Source organism: Callithrix jacchus, chromosome 8 (assembly GCF_049354715.1).
Source record: "Callithrix jacchus isolate 240 chromosome 8, calJac240_pri, whole genome shotgun sequence".
NCBI lineage: Eukaryota > Metazoa > Chordata > Mammalia > Primates > Cebidae > Callithrix > Callithrix jacchus.
In genome coordinates this window covers 136991858-137011722 of record NC_133509.1, presented here as the reverse complement: position 1 = coordinate 137011722, position 19865 = coordinate 136991858, and the positions used below count along the sequence as shown (strand labels likewise).

Here is a 19865-nt window from a genome sequence, read left to right as displayed (position 1 = left end):
TCAAAAAAAAAAAAAAATTAACAAAATGATACTGAAAAACCTCTACCTATTTGAACACTAAGTAAAACATTTATAAATAATCCATGAGTCAAGAAATAAGAAAAGGAAATTTAAAAAATATTTTGAACTGAATGAAAATGAAAAAAAAAAAAAAACAATGTATGAAAATTTATGAGCCAAGAGCAGTTGCAGTGGCTCATGCCTGTAATCCCAGCACTTTGGGAGGCCACACTGTGAGAACTGCTTGAGTCCAGCAGTTCAAGACCAGCCTGGGCAATACATGGTGAGACCTCATCTCTACAAAAAATAAAAATAGCCAGGTGCGGTGGCTCACACCTGTAATCTCAGCACTTTAGGAGGCTGAGGTGGGTGGATCACCTGAGGTCAGGAGTTCAAGACCAGTCTGGCCATCATGGTGAAACCCCATCTTTAAAAAATAAATAAATAAAAATAAAATTAGCTGGGCATGGTGGCACATACCTGTGGCCCCAGATCCTCAGGAGGCTGAGGCAGAAGGATCAGTTAAGCCTGGGAGGTTGAGGCTGTAGTAAACCATGTTTGTGCCACTGTGCTCCAGCCTGGGCAACAGAATGAGGCTGTATCTTTTTTTTTTTCTTTTTAATTTTGAGATAGAGTCTCGCTCTGTTGCCCAGGCAGGAGCACAGTGACACAATCTCAGCTCCCTGGAATCTCTGCCTCCCAAGTAGCTGGGACTACAGGCATGTGCTGCCACACTCAGCTAATTTTTTAATTATTTTTTGTAGACACAAATGTGGTTTGACCACATTGGCCAGGCTAGCCTTGAACTCCTGACCTCGAGTGATCTGCCTGCCTCAGCCTCACAAAGCGCTGGAATTACAGGTGTGAGCCACTGCGCCTGACTGAGACTGTGTCTCAGAAAAAAAAAAAAAAAATTATGAGCCAGACCTGGTGTAACTGCCCTGGAGGCCCTTGCTCTGGGTGACCCTGAGTAATGGACTTATCTCCTGTCCTGAGCCTCTGTGTTCTCATCTGTACGGTGGGACCAAAGCCACGTACTTCAGAGATGAGAGGATTAAGAAACTGCATGCAGCGCTGCACGTTGAGGAAAATGAATATAGAAAAGAAGAAAACAAGACACTGCATGCAAAGTACCTAGCCTGCTGCCTCTAAGCACGTAAGGGGCATAAATTGCTGTGGGGTAGGCTAGCACCTGAGCCATGTCCGAAACCAGAATCAGCTCACTTAAGCTTCGTAACCACTCTATGAAGAAGACATGTTGATGCCCATTCTACAGATACTGAACTGGATGCACAGAAAGGGTCAGTGACTTGCCCTGGGCCACACAGGCAGTGGCTGAACTGGGATCTGAATCCAGGCCACCTTGATCCGGAATCCATGCTCCAGCTTTATGGAGGGACGCTGAAACGTTTCAAATGTAGGAGGAAAATGGTCAGATTGCCCTGACAGCAAGATCACTGTGGGACGAGGTCAACAAATATTTAGGAGGGTAAATCTGCAGAGCATGGTAATCTATTAAAAATTTGTCGTTGAGGGCGCCAGGGAGGAGGCTGGACAGAAAGGGGAGTCAAGCAGAAGTGGAAGAACTGGGGTTGGAGGGCTACAGGAAGCAGAAGAGCAATGTGGTCTGTGCTCTGAAGGAGAGGGCACCACATTCTGAGAACCTCTCTATGACAGGACATGTGGCCTGGTGGGAGGCAGGCAGGGGTTCCTAAGAAAACATGTGAGCAGAAGGTCCACTAGAAATTAGTTAGAGAAGAACAGAGGGAATGGTGCTCTAGGCACAGGGAACAGCATTTGCACAGCCTTGTGGGGGCGAGTCATGGGGAGAGTGCCTGGTACAAAAATAGGAGCACAGTGAGAACTGGGGCTGTATGGGTAGGCAGTAGCGACCTGCAGGGCCTCACAGGCCTAAAGAGCTCTATCTTCCTCCTGGAAGGATGGAAAGTCAGCTAAGATTTGCGGAGGGGGAGCAAGGCCATGTTGGGAAGAATACCTAGACTCGTTCCACTGAGTGTGGGGGCCTCAGGATCCAGGAAACAGAAAACAGCAATAGCCTGGGCTTGCCTCTCTACACCTGAAGGCCTTCTTTGATTTCAGTGTAAACACCCATGAAGCAATGGATACGCAGATCCAGGCAAAGAAAAGCCACGCCTTTCTTGGACGTGCAGAAAAGGTTCGGCATTACCCTAGACCCATGGTGGACAATCCAAAGTGCTGAGCAGCCCTGCAAGTTTCCTGCTCAAGCCACGCTTTTGAAACAGGATGGATAGAAGGTGCACATGGAATCGGTACTATCTGGGCAGAGAAAGAGTGCAAGATAGAATCTGATGATTTCAGAGTGTATACCTCAGAAAAAAACGATGAAACGTAGGGATAGCATGTGGAGGCAATGGGATAGACTGATGGAGGAAGGGAAGTCCACCCCTCCACCTCACCACATGGGCAAGGGGAGCTTCCGTCCTGAGCAGACACAGCTACTGATAACCGGAGGCTGATTTTCGTGGTCTTTGTTCTCCACTGGAAAGGCTGTTTATGGAAAACCTCTTTGTCGAAGAGTGTAAAAATAAAGTATTGCTCCATCCTTAAAAAAAAAAAAAAAAAAAAAGATTTGCGGAGGGTGGGAAGGAGGGAATAGGGCCAGGTCTATGTTCTCAAAGCTCACCTGAGCTACAGGTTGGAGACAGATCAGACCAGATGACAGGGAGCAGTTAGGTGGTTATGGAGGCCTTCCAGGTGAGCTGACAGTTGTGTGGAAGCGGGGGTGGGGGTGGGTTGCCGGGTGAAGGTGGACCGAAGCGGCAGGACTCAGTGCCGGATCCTTTGTGGGGAAGCTTGGGGTTCTTGATTCGTGAGATAGTCAGTCACCTGGCTAATGAGCCCTCAAAGAGGGCCAGAGAGGTGGGGGAAGCTCAGGAGCTCAGCATCCAGGTCTGGAGCAGAGTCTGGCCGGGCTCTTCGTGAGTCATCTGCACACAGGTTCTATCAGTGAGAGTGCTGGAACAAGACCTGGGGGCAAGGAGCTCCCTGATGTGCCAGGGAGAGAGGCATGCGTCTGAGGAGAGAGAACAGCCAGGGGCTGAGAGGAAAACCATGGCGTGTTGATGGCAGAAACCATGGCAGAGGTCTCAACTTGTGGGTAGCTACGGAATGTCACCTGGAGACAGGACCACAATGTCCTGTTTATTAACTGAGGCAGGAGAGCTGGAAAGACAGGAAGTTGCGGAAGGAGGGAGAAACATTAAAGGTGGGGCCTGACGGGAAACAGTGGTTCCAGTGATGCCCAGACCCAGGGAGGGGCTTTGGGGCAAGTTTACTGGAGGAATGGGGACAAATGAAGGCCCCAGAAACAAAGGACAAAGAATGTCACAGCTAGGTCCCTGGATGGCTCCTCTATAAGAAATAACCCCCCGGGGAATGGCAGAAACTGCCGTAGGAAAAGTTCCTACAAGTGAGGAGAGGCGGGCAGTGGCTGGTGGTGACCGGGAGGAAACAGGTGGAGGAGGCACTCGCCAGGGAGGACCTTGGACCCCTCCTGCTTCCGCATTCCTCCCGCCAGCCCTGGCTGCAGCTGTAGGCAAAGCCTGGGCCGGGGGCGCGCCCCCAGGCTCCGGAACAGCTACCACGGGACTCCGCACGCGCCCCCAACGCTGGGGCCCACGCCACGTGGCTGCTAGTTTCCATCCCCTTCCCCCGCTTTGCAATGCCAGGCCAGAAGCTTTCTGTTGATTTCACACACTCTTGGGGGGTCTCACGCCGCAGTCCGAAAACCCCTGCTCCTGAGCAAGTTGGGTTTCCCTAGAGACCAAGAAGTGGAAGTAGTTCCGTCCTTTGTCTACACGGCAAGGAGCTTCCAGATTATTCCCAGGGTAGCAGGCGGCCCCATCATGGGAGGCGCCAGAGACAAAGAGGAGGAGGACATGGGCCAGGCAGGGGAACCAGGGTGATGACCTGAGCCAGGTCTAAGGAACCACCACGCCTCCAAGGTTCTCACAGCTGACGCTGGCCAAAATATCGTAAAATTCTCATGTCCAAACTGGCTCTTCCAGCCTGGGTAACATGGTGAAACCCCGTGTCTACAAATAAATACAAAAAATAGCCGGGCGTCGCGTCGGCGCCTGTGGTCCCAGCTACTCGGGAGGTTGAGGCAGGAGAATCACCTGAGCCCGGGAGGTCGAAGTTGCGAGTGAGCCGAGGTTGCGCCATGGCACCCCAGCCGGGGCGACAGAGGGAGAGCCTGTCCCAAAAATACAAACAAAAAACCCAAAACCTGGCTTTTAGGGCAAGTTAATCACCCAAGAATTCTTAGATACTTCACTTGGAGACCTCAAATAAATCGATCGGCAAAACGATGCGCTTTTTAAAATCATGCCTGGTGCAGCTGGGTGAGCATGAACTTGTTCCCCAAATTCAGGGACCCTGACGTGTAAAGGACCCGGCTTTGGGAACCCAAAGGTAGGGGGCGCTGCCGAGCACCCCCGAGCCGGACAGCGTCCTCAGTGAGCAGCAGCAGGTGGCCCACGGCCCGCCCGCCCCCAGGGAGCAGAGCCCCGCGATCCCAGCGCCGCCAGGCTCTGCGGCAGCAGGACCACGACTCCGGCAGTCTACCCGGCGCGTGAGACCCGGGGCGCTCCCGTCCACGCACGACCCTCCGTTCAGGCGCGCCTCCCGCCCAGGCCCCGCGCTCCGTTCAGCCGGGTTGTCAAGAGGCGGGGCGCTCTCACGGCACCCGCACATGGGTGACCGACTACACCTCACTTTCGCGCATTTCACAAAGGCCCCCACGTCCGGGCGTGCCCGGTGGGTGGGGGTGCAGGGCGGAGAGCGCGGGCGGCCGGGAAAGGCGCCCGGACCTTCCCGAGAATTCCGAGCTGCGCAGGCGCCTTGAGGCTGGCGCGGGGGCGTGCAGGGGGCGCGCAGCGGCTGTTGAGGGAGGGTTGCCCGGGCCGGGCCACGCGCGGGGCCTGCGCGCGCCAGGGGGAGGGGCGGGCCGCGGCGAGGGCGCAGGCGCAGGCGCGCGGCCGCGGCGGCAGTTGGGGAGGGTTCTTCCGGAAGGTTCGGGAGGCTTCTGGAAAAAGCGCCGCGCGCTGGGCGGGCCCGTCGCTATATAAGGCAGGCGCGGGGGCGGCGCGCCAGTTGCTTCGGCGTCCTGGTGCTTCAGCTGCGCTGCGGAGCCCGTGCGGTCCTTCAGCCAAGGTAAGGGGCGGTTGGGGGAGGCTGGTGGAGGGGGATTGGGGGCCGGAGGCGGCGGGGGCTGGGCCGGGGCCCTGAATCCGCCGGGGCCGCGCTCCCCACTCCGGAGGCCTCCGCACCCGCTTCAGGAATGGGCCGGGCGGCCGCGGGCTCCCCGAGGCTCTTCAGCCGCAGCGGGACAGAGGGCCGGGCTGCGGGAGAACCCCCGACCAGCCTGGCTGGGGCGAGGGGCCGAGGAGGCCGCGGTGCGGGCGGATGCGGGAGGGTGCGGGCTGGCCGGCGGGGAGCGCGGCGGGGACTGGGCCCGGGCCCGCAGCCGCCTCCCGGAAGCGCGCGCACGCTCCTGGCGGTTACCGCGCTGCGGAATGAGGTCATCCTTTGTCAGCCGCCCTTCTATTTTCGGTTCACTTAAAACTCCGCAAATCTCCTGTTGGGCTTTAAAAACGTGGAGGGCGCGACGGCATTTCGTGTAGCCCCTGTAGACATCCTGCAGGGTGTGAGACCGCCTCGCTGTCCTTCCAGATGCCCGAGGAAACCCAGACCCAAGACCAGCCGATGGAGGAGGAGGAGGTGGAGACGTTCGCCTTTCAGGCAGAAATTGCCCAGTTGATGTCCCTGATCATCAATACTTTCTATTCCAACAAAGAGATCTTTCTGAGAGAGCTCATTTCAAATTCCTCGGATGTAAGTCGCTTGTTAACTCGGAGTAGGGTTTTGGTTTCAGTGGGGTTGGGTGGGGGCTGCATGCTTAATTTGTAATTTTTGTTGATAGGCATTGGACAAAATCCGGTATGAGAGCTTGACGGATCCCAGTAAATTGGACTCTGGGAAAGAGCTGCATATTAACCTCATACCAAACAAACAAGATCGAACCCTCACTATTGTGGATACTGGAATTGGAATGACCAAGGCTGACTTGATCAATAACCTTGGTACTATCGCCAAGTCTGGGACCAAAGCGTTCATGGAAGCTTTGCAGGCTGGTGCAGATATCTCTATGATTGGCCAGTTTGGTGTTGGTTTTTATTCTGCGTATTTGGTTGCTGAGAAAGTAACGGTGATCACCAAACATAACGACGATGAGCAGTACGCCTGGGAGTCCTCAGCAGGGGGGTCATTCACAGTGAGGACAGACACAGGTAGGCGCCCGAGCATGCACGGGTTAGTCAGTGGCGGGAGGGTGGGATGCTGCAGCCCTTGGACCTCTGAGGCTTCCAGCAAGTTGTGTTTGCCCAACGTTGAGGAACAAGCTAGAGCACTTAATATGGCATGACTTGCTTACTACTTTGTGGCAAGGCACCTAGACCTGTTGTGGGAACCTTTTCATCTGTAGTAATGGCAAGTCTTGATAGATCTGAGTGAGGCATGGCTTGAACGCTAAGTTGATTGGATTATTGAGTCAATTTTCCCTACTTCTGCAGGTGAACCTATGGGTCGTGGAACCAAGGTTATCCTACACCTGAAGGAAGACCAAACTGAGTACTTGGAGGAACGAAGAATAAAGGAGATTGTGAAGAAACATTCTCAGTTTATTGGCTATCCCATTACTCTTTTTGTAAGTTTCTATGTAATTGCAGAGTGAATGCCATGCACAGTGGCTCACGCCTATAATCTTAGCACTTTGGGAGGCTGAGGTGGGTGGATTACGAGGTCAAGAGATCGAGACCATCCTGGTCAACTTGGTGAAACCCCGTCTCTACTAAAAATACAAAAAATTAGCTGGGCATGGTGGCGCGTGCCTGTAAGCCCAGCTACTCGGGAGGCTGAGGCAGGAGAATTGCCTGAACCAAGAAGGTGGAGGTTGTGGTGAGCCGAGATCCGCGCCATTGCACTCCAGCCTGGGTAACAAGCGAAACTCTGTCTTTAAAAAAAAAAAAAAAAAAAATTGCAGAGTGAGTTACTCTCTGTAGATGACTGGGGTGACTGAGCTACATCCTTATTCCTTAGATCTGTTGAACTTGGGTTGTTATTTATTAGTGTGGAGCCTGGGGAACCTAAGCTCTATCTACTACCTTAGTCTATAAGATACGTTGATGAGAAGCTGCCTGGCTGCTTCTGGCTTGGCTGACTAGGCTTTGGCCTTAGTTGAAAATAGTTGCTCAGTGTTACCAGTTGCAGCAGTGATGTGATTTCACGTCTTGTTTTGAAGGTGGAGAAGGAACGTGATAAAGAAGTCAGTGATGATGAGGCTGAAGAAAAGGAAGATAAAGAAGAAGAAAAAGAGAAAGAAGAGAAAGAGTCTGAAGATAAACCTGAAATTGAAGATGTTGGTTCTGATGAAGAAGAAGAAGAAAAAAAGGATGGTGACAAGAAGAAGAAGAAAAAGATTAAGGAAAAGTACATCGATCAAGAAGAACTCAACAAAACAAAGCCCATCTGGACCAGAAATCCTGACGATATTACTAATGAGGAGTATGGAGAATTCTACAAGAGCTTGACCAATGACTGGGAAGATCACTTGGCAGTGAAGGTGAGTGACTGAGTGGTGCTTCGAGCTTGTCCTTAGTTACTGTCTTTCCTCTTCCACCACAGATACCTTCTGTAATGCATTGTTCATTGGTACTTAAGTGTGTATGTTTTATTACAGCATTTTTCAGTTGAAGGACAGTTGGAATTCAGAGCCCTTCTATTTGTCCCACGACGTGCTCCTTTTGACCTGTTTGAAAACAGAAAGAAAAAGAATAACATCAAGTTGTATGTACGCAGAGTTTTCATCATGGATAACTGTGAGGAACTAATCCCTGAATATCTGAGTAAGTACAGTTAGGAAAAATGATCAGTCAGGGATTAAAGAAATAATTCCTGGCAGGCACAGTGGCTCACTCCTATAATCTTAGCACTTAGGGGAGGCGGAGGTGGGTGGATCACCTAACGTCAGGAATTCACGACCAGCTGGCCAAAATGAAAACCCAATCTCTACTAAATTAGCCTGGTGTGGTGGTGGGTGCCTGGAGTCCAGCTGAGTCTTGAGAATAGCTTGAATAGGGAGAGGGGAGTGGGAGATAGGTTGCAGTGGGCAGAGATCGGGCCACTGCACTCCACCCTGTAAAACAGACCCATCTTAATACATATGTATATATTTTGAGGTTTTTACGTTTGATTTTTTGGGGGTTATCTAGCACCAGTTTTGTCTTTGGAATGACTCAGTGCATTTGGTTTTTATATTTTTTTCAGACTTCATTAGAGGGGTGGTAGACTCAGAGGATCTCCCTCTAAATATTTCCCGTGAGATGTTGCAACAAAGCAAGATTTTGAAAGTTATCAGGAAGAATCTGGTCAAAAAATGCTTAGAACTCTTCACTGAACTGGCAGAAGATAAAGAGAACTACAAGAAGTTCTATGAGCAGTTCTCTAAAAACATAAAGGTTAGTGTAAATATTTGACCATTAGTAGTTTTCCAACTGGCCTCTTTTTAGATTTTTTTTAAATTCAAGACATCTTTGTAAAGAACTTACTTTGTTTCAGCTTGGAATACACGAAGACTCTCAAAATCGGAAGAAGCTTTCAGAGCTGTTGAGATACTACACATCTGCCTCTGGTGATGAGATGGTATCTCTCAAAGACTACTGCACCAGAATGAAGGAAAACCAGAAACATATCTATTATATCACAGGTAGGGGGACAGTACATTACACTCAAACACTTTGTTCTTGGAACCTTGTAGGCTCTGGATGTGTTTTCTACTCAGGTAGCACTGTTAGTATAACTGGTGTTGATCTAAGCAGGATACTTAACATGAGCTCAGTCATCTGTTTTCGGTTCTGCCTAGGTATCTGACTAGTAAGAAAAGTCAGAAGTAGGTGAAGCCATTCCTTACTGTCAAAAGGTATAAAAGTAACTTTTATAATACCTCAGGTGAGACCAAGGACCAAGTAGCTAACTCAGCCTTTGTGGAACGTCTTCGAAAGCATGGCTTAGAAGTGATCTATATGATTGAGCCCATTGATGAGTACTGTGTCCAACAGCTGAAGGAATTTGAGGGGAAGACTTTAGTGTCAGTCACCAAAGAGGGCTTGGAACTTCCAGAGGATGAAGAAGAGAAAAAGAAACAGGAAGAGAAGAAAACAAAGTTTGAGAACCTCTGCAAAATCATGAAAGACATACTGGAGAAAAAGGTTGAAAAGGTATGTGAATACAGCATTTCCTGATGATTGATACCTCTAAGGGGCTTTCAAGCTTACATAACCCATTTTCCCTTGTTCTCAGCTTCACTGAAAACTATGGTTGTGTATGTAAAACACAATTTTAGCCTGTGCTGTTTGGATACCTAATAAAACCTTAAGTTGTATTTGATAGTAGATGGTATTTCCGACATATTGATATTTTGGTTCTTCAGATTTCATTTCACAATGAAAGTTTAGGTTTTAATCTTTCTAGGCTCCTAAGTTCTTACTTCTTCATTACAGGTGGTTGTGTCAAACCGATTGGTGACGTCTCCATGCTGTATTGTCACAAGCACATACGGCTGGACAGCAAACATGGAGAGAATCATGAAAGCTCAAGCCCTGAGAGACAACTCAACAATGGGTTACATGGCAGCAAAGAAACACCTGGAGATAAACCCTGACCATTCCATCATCGAGACCTTAAGGCAAAAGGCGGAGGCTGATAAGAACGACAAGTCTGTGAAGGATCTGGTCATCTTGCTTTATGAAACCGCTCTCCTGTCTTCAGGCTTCAGTCTGGAGGATCCCCAGACACATGCTAACAGGATCTACAGGATGATCAAACTTGGTCTAGGTAAGCCTTAAACTGTGTCAAGTTGAAAAGCAATCATACATGACTTGTGAAAAAGTGGTTAATGTTATCCAAACTTGGAGCACCTTGTCCTGCTCAGAGGCATTCAGGTATCTTTTTCTACAGGGATAAGGTGTTACAAGAGCTAAGAAACGAAGATTCCTATGCCCAGTAATACTGTCTTGAAAGCAGATGTAAACCAGGAGTATTAATACTAATTAGCTGGCTTTAAGAAATCTTCCTAATAGAGGATTTTCTTTTGAAAACAGGTATTGATGAAGATGACCCTACTGCTGATGATACCAGTGCAGCTGTAACTGAAGAAATGCCACCCCTCGAAGGAGATGACGACACGTCACGCATGGAAGAAGTAGACTAAGCTCCATCTGAGGGATGACTTACCTGTTCAGTACTCTACAGTTCCTCTAATAATATATTTTCAAGGATGTTTTTCTTTATTTTTGTTAACATTAAAAAGTCTATGGCATGATCACAACTATAAGGGGAAGGTAGATCTCTGCCGACTTCTGAGCGATGCTGTGATACTGTAGGCAGTAACGCAGAGCTAGTAATGCTTGTTTAGTTTCACGTTGGCTTACATTAACAGATCGAGGTACTTTGTGTTGTAAGATGTATGTAACATGTTAACTTTGTGGTCTAAAGTGTTTAGCAAGCCAGATTCCTTAGTAGACCAAATCTTGTTATCGAAGTGTTCCCAAGCTATACTTTGATGTTTAGAAGAGAAGTGTTTGTTATACCTTGTAGGATCTACTTTCTGAACTCTTCCTCCCTGTAGTTGCCAATTCTGCATGTACTAGTCCTCTAGAAATAGGTTAAACTGAAGCAACTTGATGGAACTCTCCACAGGGCTTGTTTTCCAAAGAAAGTATTGTTTGGAGGAGCAGTTATTAGCCTACCTAAGCATACCATAAGCTGTTCAAAGTAACTCAGAGCCAGTCTTGTGGATGGAAATGTAGTGCTCGAGTTACATTCTGCTTAAAGTTGTAACAAATACAGATGAGTTAAAAGAAGTTGCGTGACAGTGTCTGTCTTGGGCAGAGAAGGGGAGTATTCTTGATGTGACAGCATTGGTGCCACAATGTAAAACATGAGGTACTAGCAGGAGGTGACTAACATTGGCCACTGTAAGGGTTGACATGATCTTCCCAATGTGTACTTCTGGTGCGTGTGGGGTGGAGTACATGTAGACAGAAAATAATGCAGACAATGTGCATCCCATGTGCACGTCTGCACTGTTGTGATGATATTCATGGGACACCTTGTGTCTTAAATGTAGTCAGTTCCTTGGCCTTTTGTCTCAGTTCATTACCAGATTTCTTTAAACTCAGTGTCTAAAGTCGCTCATTTTCTGGTCCTTTGAGCTCGTTGTGAGCAGTAGGTAACAAGTCGGTAGGGGAAAGATTAGCTGGCATGTCTCCAAAGGTTTAAAAAATACTGGGCACAGTGGCTCACCCCTATAATCTAGCACTTTGGGACACTGAGGTGGGTGGATCATGTGAGGTCAGCCTGACAAACATGGAGAACTGCTGTCTATTAAAAATACAAAATTAGCTGGGCGTGTTAGCACATACCTGTAGTCCCAGGAGACGGAGGTTGCAGTGAGCTGAGATGGCACCATTGCACTCCAGCATGGGCAGAAAGCAAAATTCCGTCTCAAAAAGTTCTAGGGGTGGTAATGGCTAACTAAAAGTCTTGTGATTCTAGAAAGAAAACTTGGTTAGATAGCATGTAGGATTTGCATTCTGAGCCTAAAGCCATATATAAAAAGGATATGGGTGGGACTTGGGTATGTGCTGGTGACTTAAGGGGCAGAGCACAGGCAGGGAGAAGACTTGGTCTCAGTCCTTCATGCTAAGCAGGTATTGAGTGCTTGGCAAATGGCAATCACATTTAATCCGTAAAATCCTCTGAGAAGTTCTTAGTTCCCTTAGTCAATAGAAAGAATTACTTAGGGTCTTGGTGGCTGAATTTTAAGTTTTGTTGCTTACTAGAAGATGTTAGCAGCTAAGACAAAGGTTTAGTGTTGAACTAGGAAGCGAATGGCAAAAAGGGTAAAATGTCAGCTTTTTCCCAGGTCTAGTTAAAAAAATAGTAAACCTAGGCTGGGCGTGGTGGCTCACGCCTGTAATCCCAGCACTTTGGGAGGCCGAGGCGGGTGGATCACGAGGTCAAGAGATCAAGACCAACCTGGTCAACATGGTGAAACCCCATCTCTTCTAAAAATGTAAAAAATTAGCTGGGCATGGTGGCACGTGCCTGTAATCCCAGCTACTCAGGAGGCTGAGGCAGGAGAATTGCCTGAACCCAGGAGGCGGAGGTTGCGGTGAGCTGAGATCGCGCCATTGCACTCCAGCCTGGGTAACGAGTGAAACTCCGTCTCAAAAAAATAAAAAATATTAAATCTTTAGATTTCTTCCAAATATAAGGCAGTTGAGGGAATCAGGCAATGTAGGACTTCTGTATAAATCATCTCCCAAATGAACTATCCTCCTGGAGTTACTGGGAAAGTGTTGATGGCGAATGGATGGGTACTTAGCTGTGCGCCTGACCTATCTCCCAGCAGTCCCTGTGCTGGCACCTGGACCACCAAGAAGATGGATGCCCAGCCAAGTGAGTGAGAAGTTGGGCCAGATGACACATGTATGTCATGGCTGCAAATGTCCTTGCACTGCTTAAAGGACCACGATTCTTACCCTATCACTTCAAAATTCATTGTTGCTTCAAACCTTCCATAGTCAAGTTCCATCCTGCCGAGGAGGGTAGTGAGTGCTGAAAAGACATGCAAACTGGACAAGAGGAAGACTTCACAGATGACATGGTTGTCCAGGTAGCACACACAAGGAATCTATCAAAATGATACTAGAAGTGGTTTTCGCATAGGAGAGATCAGTATACAAAAATCATTTGAGCCAGGCACGGTGGCTCACGCCTGTAATCCCAACACCTGGGGAGGCCAAGGCAAGGCTGCTTGAGCCCAGGAGTTCGAGACTGCCTGAGCAACAAAGCAAGACCCTGTCCCCCTGAAAAAATTAAAATTAGGTCAGGTGCAGTAGCTCACACCTGTAATCCCAGTACTTTGGGAGGCCAAGGCAGGTGGATCACCTGAGATCAGGAGTTCAAGACCAGCCTGGCCAACATAGCAAAACCCCATTCCTACTAAAAATACAAAAATTAGCTGGGCATGTTGGCAGGCACCTGTAATCTCAGCTACTCGGGAGGCTGAGGCAGGAGAATCGCTTGAACCTGGGTGGCGGAGGTTGCAGTAAGCTGAGATCGCACCACTGCACTCCAGCCTAGACAAGAGTGAAATTCCATCTCAAAAAATATTTAAATTTCTGTGCATGGTGGCACATGCCTGTAGTCCAGCTACTTGGGAGGCTGGGGTGGGAGGATTGCGTAAGCCTAGGAGTTGAAGGCTGCAGTGAGCCATGATCATTCCACTGCATCCCAAACTGGGACACAGAGCAAGATCCTGTCTATAAAAATAGAAGGCTGGGCACGGTGGCTCAAGCCTGTAATCCCAGCACTTTGGGAGGCCGAGGCGAGTGGATCACAAGGTCAAGAGATAGAGACCATCCTGGTCAACATGGTGAAACCCCGTCTCTACTAAAAATACAAAAAATTAGCTGGGCATGGTGGCGCGTGCCTGTAATCCCAGCTACTCGGGAGGCTGAGGCAGGAGAATTGCCTGAACCCAGGAGGCGGAGGTTGTGGTGAGCCGAGATCGCGCCATTGCACTCCAGCCTGGGTAACGAGCGAAACTCCGCCTCAAAAAATAAAAATAAATAAAATATAAAAAGAAAGAAAAGCAGTAGTTGCCTGGGCCTGGGAGTCAGAGTAGAAAGTGACTACAGAGAGGCAAGAAGGAACTTTTGAGGACAATGGAAGTGTTGGAAAACGATCAGGTAAGTGCCGGAACAGCTGTATATGTGTGTGTGTGTATATATATATATATATATATATATATCAGACGGAGTCTCCCTCTGTCGCCAGGTTGGAGTGCAGTGGTGCGATGTCAGCTCACTGCATCCTCCACCTCCCAGGTTCAAGCGATTCTCCTGTCTCAGCCTCCTAAGAAGTTGGGACTACATGCACGCGCCACCATGCCTGGCTAATTTTTTGTATTTTAGTAGAGACAGGGTTTTGCCATGTTGCCCAGGTTGGTCTCAAACTCCTGAGCTCAAATGAGCCACCTGCCTCGGCCTCCCAAAGTGCTGGGATTGCAGGCATGAGCACCACACACAGCGGTGTCAGTTGGTTTCTGTGATGCTTACTGAACTGTCATCCTCTGAGCCTAGAAGCTCTGAACCCTAGGCTGGGCGCGGTGGCTCACGCCTGTAATCCCAGCACTTTGGGAGGCCAAGAGTTTGAGACCAGCCTGGCCAACATGGTGAAACCCCGTCTCTACTAAAAATACAAAAATTAGCTGGGCATGGTGGTGCACACCTGTACTCCCACCTACTCAGGAGGCTGAGGCAGGAGAAACACTTGAACCCGGGAGGCGGAGGTTGCAGTGAGCCGAGATTGCGCCGATGCACTCCAGCCTGAGTGACAGTGAGACTCTGTGTCTTTAAATAAATAGTGATGAAAATGAATATCTTGACTTGTGCACTCACTTAATAGTGCATTTATAGTACCAAGTGCCTTGAATATGAGTGCAGAGATGTATTAAGGAAAAGATGAAATACTTGTGGGTGAAATGACACAATGAAATCTCAGAATTGCCTCAGAATGCCTTGGAGAAAGGAGGAAGGTTGCACTGAGTGTGGATGGGTGGGAATGTCCGTGGCCTGTTGGCTGGTTGTTGGGGACAGTGATGGTGACTGAGGTTTCACACTATTCTGCCTGCTTTTGTGTACTTCTGATATTCACAGAATGGAAAATGTAAAATAAGAAATATGTAGAGCCCAAACGAGTATAGAATCCTATGGGAAATAGAGTAGAACGGTATGAGAAAAAGTAGAATGTTATTGGAAATCAAAGATCCACCCGGAAACTGGAGCTCCAGAAATGAATGCTGGAGCTTTGCAGCTGCTGCCAAGCAGTAGAGACATGTTTCCCCAGCTGGGCCACCCCGCACCCCGTCTCCCACCACCCCACCCCGCACCCCGTCTCCCTCCACCCCACCCCGCACCCCGTCTCCCTCCACCCCACCCCGCACCCCGTCTCCCTCCACCCCACCCCGCACCCCGTCTCCCACCACCCCACCCCGCACCCCGTCTCCCTCCACCCCACCCCGCACCCCGTCTCCCACCACCCCACCCCGCACCCCGTCTCCCTCCACCCCACCCCGCACCCCGTCTCCCTCCACCCCACCCCGCAGTGCCAATAGGCCTTTAGGCTGCAACTGGCTGGCATGTTCCTTAAATTATTTTAATCTGTAACACTTGTTTATTTTACTTATTCATTATTTTTGAGATGGCGTTTTGCTCTTTTTGCCCAGGCTGGAATGCAACGATGCCTTCTCAGCTCACTGTAATCTCCGCCTCCTGGGTTCAGGCAATTCTGCCTCAGCCTCCCGAGTAGCTGGGACTATAGGCACCCACCACCGGGCCCAGTTAATTTTTGTATTTTCAGTAGAGACAGGATTTCACAATGTTGGACAAGATGGTCTTGATCTCTTGACCTTGTGATCCACCCGCCTCAGCCTCCCAAAGTGCTGGGATTACAGGCGTGAGCCGCGCCCAGCCTATTTTTATTTTTTAGTAGATATGGGGTTTTACCACATTGCCCAGGCTGGTCTCAAACTCCTGACCTCAAATGATCCACCCACCTTGGCCTCCCAAAGTGCTGAGATTACAGATGTGAACCACTGTGCCTGGCCAGTTTTTTGTTTTTTGTTTTTAAATTTTAACCTAGCATTAAAAAAAACAAGGGTGCTTCTTTTTGGACCACATTTCAAATTCTAGAACTTTCACTGATCAAGTGTTGAGGCCTTAAAATGCTTTATAAGAAGATGATAGATGTTCCAAGCAGAAAGATACACTTGGCAGATAGCATGTTCCGCTCATTGGCTCTGCACTAACATAATGGAATCTTTGTTCAGATGTTGATGGTGCTATTAATACACCGTGACTCACTAAAAGCCTGGCTTCCTGGAATGTTCTTCCCAGGGAGGTGATGTGACGTTCCTCCTATGGAAGAAGAATCTGTAATCACACTTTCAAAGGCGTGAGCAGATCTTGAAGGCTTAGCAAAGGGAACAAAAGCTTCCTAAATTATACAGAATTATTAAACAAATTGCCATCCCCACAGGAAGGGGGAAAGCATCAGTTGTACATACCACTTCTTCACTCAGTCCGCAAATATGTCTCAGGTGTTTGCCACGTGCACCAAGTTAGCAGTGAACACTCACGCCTTCCCTCCTGGGCTGACAGGCAGCAGGAAGACCGACCTGAAATGAACAATCCTTTCATTACAGAGAAAGGGAGAGTATGCAAGGAGCGTGTATGTAGGGCTTCTGTTCTATCAGCAAGATTTTCTGACACATCATAATGGAAGGATTAACTAGTGGAAGGATTGAGCCTGGTGCAGGGGACATGGAGACCATCTTAGCCAATTGATGGCTTAACAGGTACAGAGTTGTTGTTTGGGGGAATGAAAAGGTTTTGGAAATAGTACTGATAGTTGTATAACGTTGTGAAGGTAGTTGATGCTAGTGGATTGTACACTTAAAATGGTTTACAGTGGTGCATTTTATGTTACAGGCCTGGCACTGTGGCTCATGCCTGTAATCCCAACACTTTGGGAGGCTGAGGGGGGGCAGATCACCTGAAATTAGAAGTTCGAGGTCAAGCTGACCTTGGGATCTGCCCACCTCGCCCTCCCAAAGTGCCAGGATTCCAGGCATGAGCCACTGCCCTGGCCCATGCTGTGTTTTTCTTGCTCTAAGCCACCAACGTTACAGGAGAAAACCATTACTCCTTTCCACTGTTGAGAGACTCTCTTGACAAAACAAGACTCAGTCTCAAAAAAAACAAAAAGAAATTAGAAACTGTAAGTGAAAGTGCTTCGGTTAATTTATTTGTTATTTCTTAGCAAGTATTTGTGTGCCCGCCATGTGCCAGACACTGTTAAGAGTATTTGGGATACAAACGTAAAACACACACACACATCTGTAAACTCAAGACTGGGCCTATCTGTTCCTCCTGAACCTCCCTGGAAGCAGAGCTGAGCCTAGGACGTCTGTCCTGCTCCCCAGCCCTGCCCAGCCTTGGCCATTTGGGAGTTGCCAGCGTGCACGAGTGGAAACCCAATGCTTGCACGGCAGCCCTGGCCTCCCTTCCCCACAGACCCCAGTGCGTCCTCCACTTTCAGTGCTTTTCTTATCCATACAATAAAATGGGGGCGGGTGCGATAATCACACCCGTAATCCCAGCACTTTGGGAGGCCGAGGCAGGGGCTCACCTGCTTGAGCCCAGGTGTTCGAGACCAGCCTGGGCAATATGGTGAGATCCCCATCTCTACAAAAAATATGAAAATTAGCCAGACAAGATGGCATGTACCCATAGTCCCAGCTACTTGGGAGGCTGATTTGGGAGGATCGCTTGAGCCTAGAAGGTCAAGGCTGCAGTGAGCGGAGATTGTACCACTGCGCTCCAGCCTGGGCAACAGAGCCAGACTCTATCTCAAATAATAAAATATAAAATAAAATAAGACTAGGTATGGTGACTCACACCTGTAATCCCAAAGTGTTGGGAAAAAAAATAATTTTTTTTGAGACAGAGTCTCACTCTGTCCCCCAGGCTCCAGGCTGGAGTGCAGTGGCACAATCTCGGCTCACTGCAACCTCCGCCTCCCGGGTTCAAGCGATTCTCCTGCCTCAGCTCAGCCTCCCAAGTATCTGGGACTATAGGTGCGCACCACCACGCCCAGCTAATTTTTGTATTTTTAGTAGAGACGGGGTTTCACCATGTTGACCAGGATTGTCTCGATTTCTTGACCTCGTGATCCGCCCGCCTCGGCCTCCCAAAGTGCTGGGATTACAGGCTTGAGCCACCGCGCCCGGCCAACAATTCTTTAAGCACGGGATACGTGACCCTGCCCCCGTGGCTCCCTCGTGGAGAATACTTTCCGGTTTGTCCTTGATCAGTGGTAAGCAGGCACCAGCTGCCCACCTAGTTTATCTTCACAGAACACCTGTTTGTTAATATGAAGCACCTGTTCAGAGAGAATAAATGCGTGGGTCAGCGACGGCTTGAGACCCTCAGCCCGAAATGCTGTCGGCCCCTGAGGCTCTCTCAGCTCCGAAGGTTGTTAGGCCCGGATAGTCCCACTCTGCTGTGCTATCTGGGTGTCTGCTTCTTAATGCTTTCGGCGCCGCCTGGATGGGGATCTCTCCAGCGGAGCTGACTCGGTAGCAACCCTTCTGCATGGGTCGTCATGGAGGCAGCAATATCACAGGGTCTGGACCGTGAGATCTCCGCCACTCTTAACTCCTGGGTGATCGGTCATTCCGGGAACAAAATGGACATCCCATCCAGGAGGTAAGTGCAGAGCGGCAGTCCTGTCCCCTCTGACGACCCTGGAGCCTCATCATCAAAGACTCTTTTTTTTTTTTTGAGACGGAGTTTCGCTCTTGTTACCCAGGCTGGAGTGCAATGGCGCGATCTCGGCTCACCGCAACCTCCGCCTTCTGGGTTCAAGCAATTTTCCTGCCTCAGGCTCCCGAGTAGCTGGGATTACAGGCACGCGCCACCATGCCCAGCTAATTTTTGTATTTTTAGTAGAGATGGGGTTTCACCTTGTTGACCAGGATGGTCTCGATCTCTTGACCTCGTGATCCACCCGCCTCGGCCTCCCAAAGTGCTGGGATTATAGGTGTGAGCCACCGCGCCCAGCTTTTTTTTTTTTTTTTTTTTTTTGAGACAGAGTCTCACTCTGTCACCAGGCGCCAGACTGGAGTGCAGTGGCACAGTCTCGTCTCACTGCAACCTCCACCTCCAGGGTTCAAACAATTCTCCTGCCTCAGCCTCCTGAGTAGCTGGGATTACAGGCACGCGCCACCATGCCCAGCTGATTTTTGTATTTTTAGTAGAGACGGGTTTCACCATGTTGACCAGGATGGTCTCGATCTCTTCACCTCGTGATCCACCCGCCTTGGCCTCTCAAAGTGCTGGGATTACAGGCTTGAGCCACCGTGCCCAGCCCCTCAAAGACTTTAAATCAGTGTCACACCCAGGGCCAAACTGATCTGAGCCCGGATTCACGATGGCCCCAGCTTGAGTAACAATGTGCTCTGCTCCTAGTCAGTGATTATGGACCAATTCTTTGCTACATCAGGCTGAATTTGGGGCTGCTTTTTGGGGAACAGAGGAAACTGTGACCCAGCCCGGGTCTGGATGCTTCTGGGTAAGGACATGCCGGGCATGAGTGTGCTCAGTTGCCCCCAGCCAGGTGGCTGCCACCATCAAAAAGGGTCCTAGTACCAAGAGAGGCCCGAGGCAGCCTGGCCCGCCCAGGGAAGCCAGGACTCTTCCTCTCACATAGAGGATGGGGTGGTCCCCGCCCCATGGGAGGGAGAATGTGACTCCTCAGGAGAGGGTAGGGAGGCCCGTCCCAGTGGCTCACCCCTGGAATCCCAGCACTTTGGGAGGCCGAGGCCAGAGGATTGGTTGAGCCCAGAAATTCAAGACCAGCCTGGGCAACAAAGCAAGACCCTGTCTCTACCAAAAAAAAATATTAGAACGTGGTGGTGTGTACCTGTGATCCTCGCTGTTCTGGAGGCTGAGGTGGGAGGACTGATTGAGCCTGGGAGGTCAGGCTGCTGTGAGCTCTGTTCATGCCACTGCACCCCAGCCTGGGCAACAGAGCAAGACTTTTTTTTAAAACTCTATTTCTAATAGTAGAGACCCTGTCTTAAAAAGTTTCGGGGTCTGGTCAGGGAATAAATATGCCATTTCACATGCAGTCCT

The 19865-nt window shown here is 49.4% G+C and overlaps 1 protein-coding gene and 2 long non-coding RNA genes across 3 annotated transcripts in view; 2 read left to right on the top strand and 1 right to left on the bottom strand.

The window, feature by feature from the left end:
* Nucleotides 1-5134: 5134 nt before the first annotated feature.
* HSP90AA1 (heat shock protein 90 alpha family class A member 1) lies at nt 5135-10958 on the top strand. Its single transcript, XM_035261536.3, has 11 exons — nt 5135-5196; nt 5716-5877; nt 5966-6332; nt 6615-6748; nt 7343-7663; nt 7781-7946; nt 8368-8558; nt 8659-8806; nt 9049-9317; nt 9600-9933; nt 10200-10958. The coding sequence occupies exons 2-11, from the start codon at nt 5716-5718 to the stop codon at nt 10307-10309; spliced, it is 2202 nt and encodes a 733-aa protein (XP_035117427.1). The 5' UTR covers nt 5135-5196; the 3' UTR covers nt 10310-10958.
* Nucleotides 10959-11529: 571 nt separating this feature from the next.
* Nucleotides 11530-16389, bottom strand: LOC118145040 (uncharacterized). Its single transcript, XR_004730190.3, has 3 exons — nt 16235-16389; nt 16032-16140; nt 11530-11651 (listed from the first exon to the last, which is right to left on the bottom strand). It is a non-coding gene; the product is annotated as an uncharacterized LOC118145040 (long non-coding RNA).
* LOC128928881 (uncharacterized) overlaps nt 16327-19865 on the top strand; it is a 30125-nt gene continuing 26586 nt past the window's right edge. The window contains exon 1 of the long non-coding RNA XR_008474617.2: nt 16327-16525. This is a non-coding gene — a long non-coding RNA (uncharacterized LOC128928881). The remainder of the gene's footprint in view (nt 16526-19865) is intronic.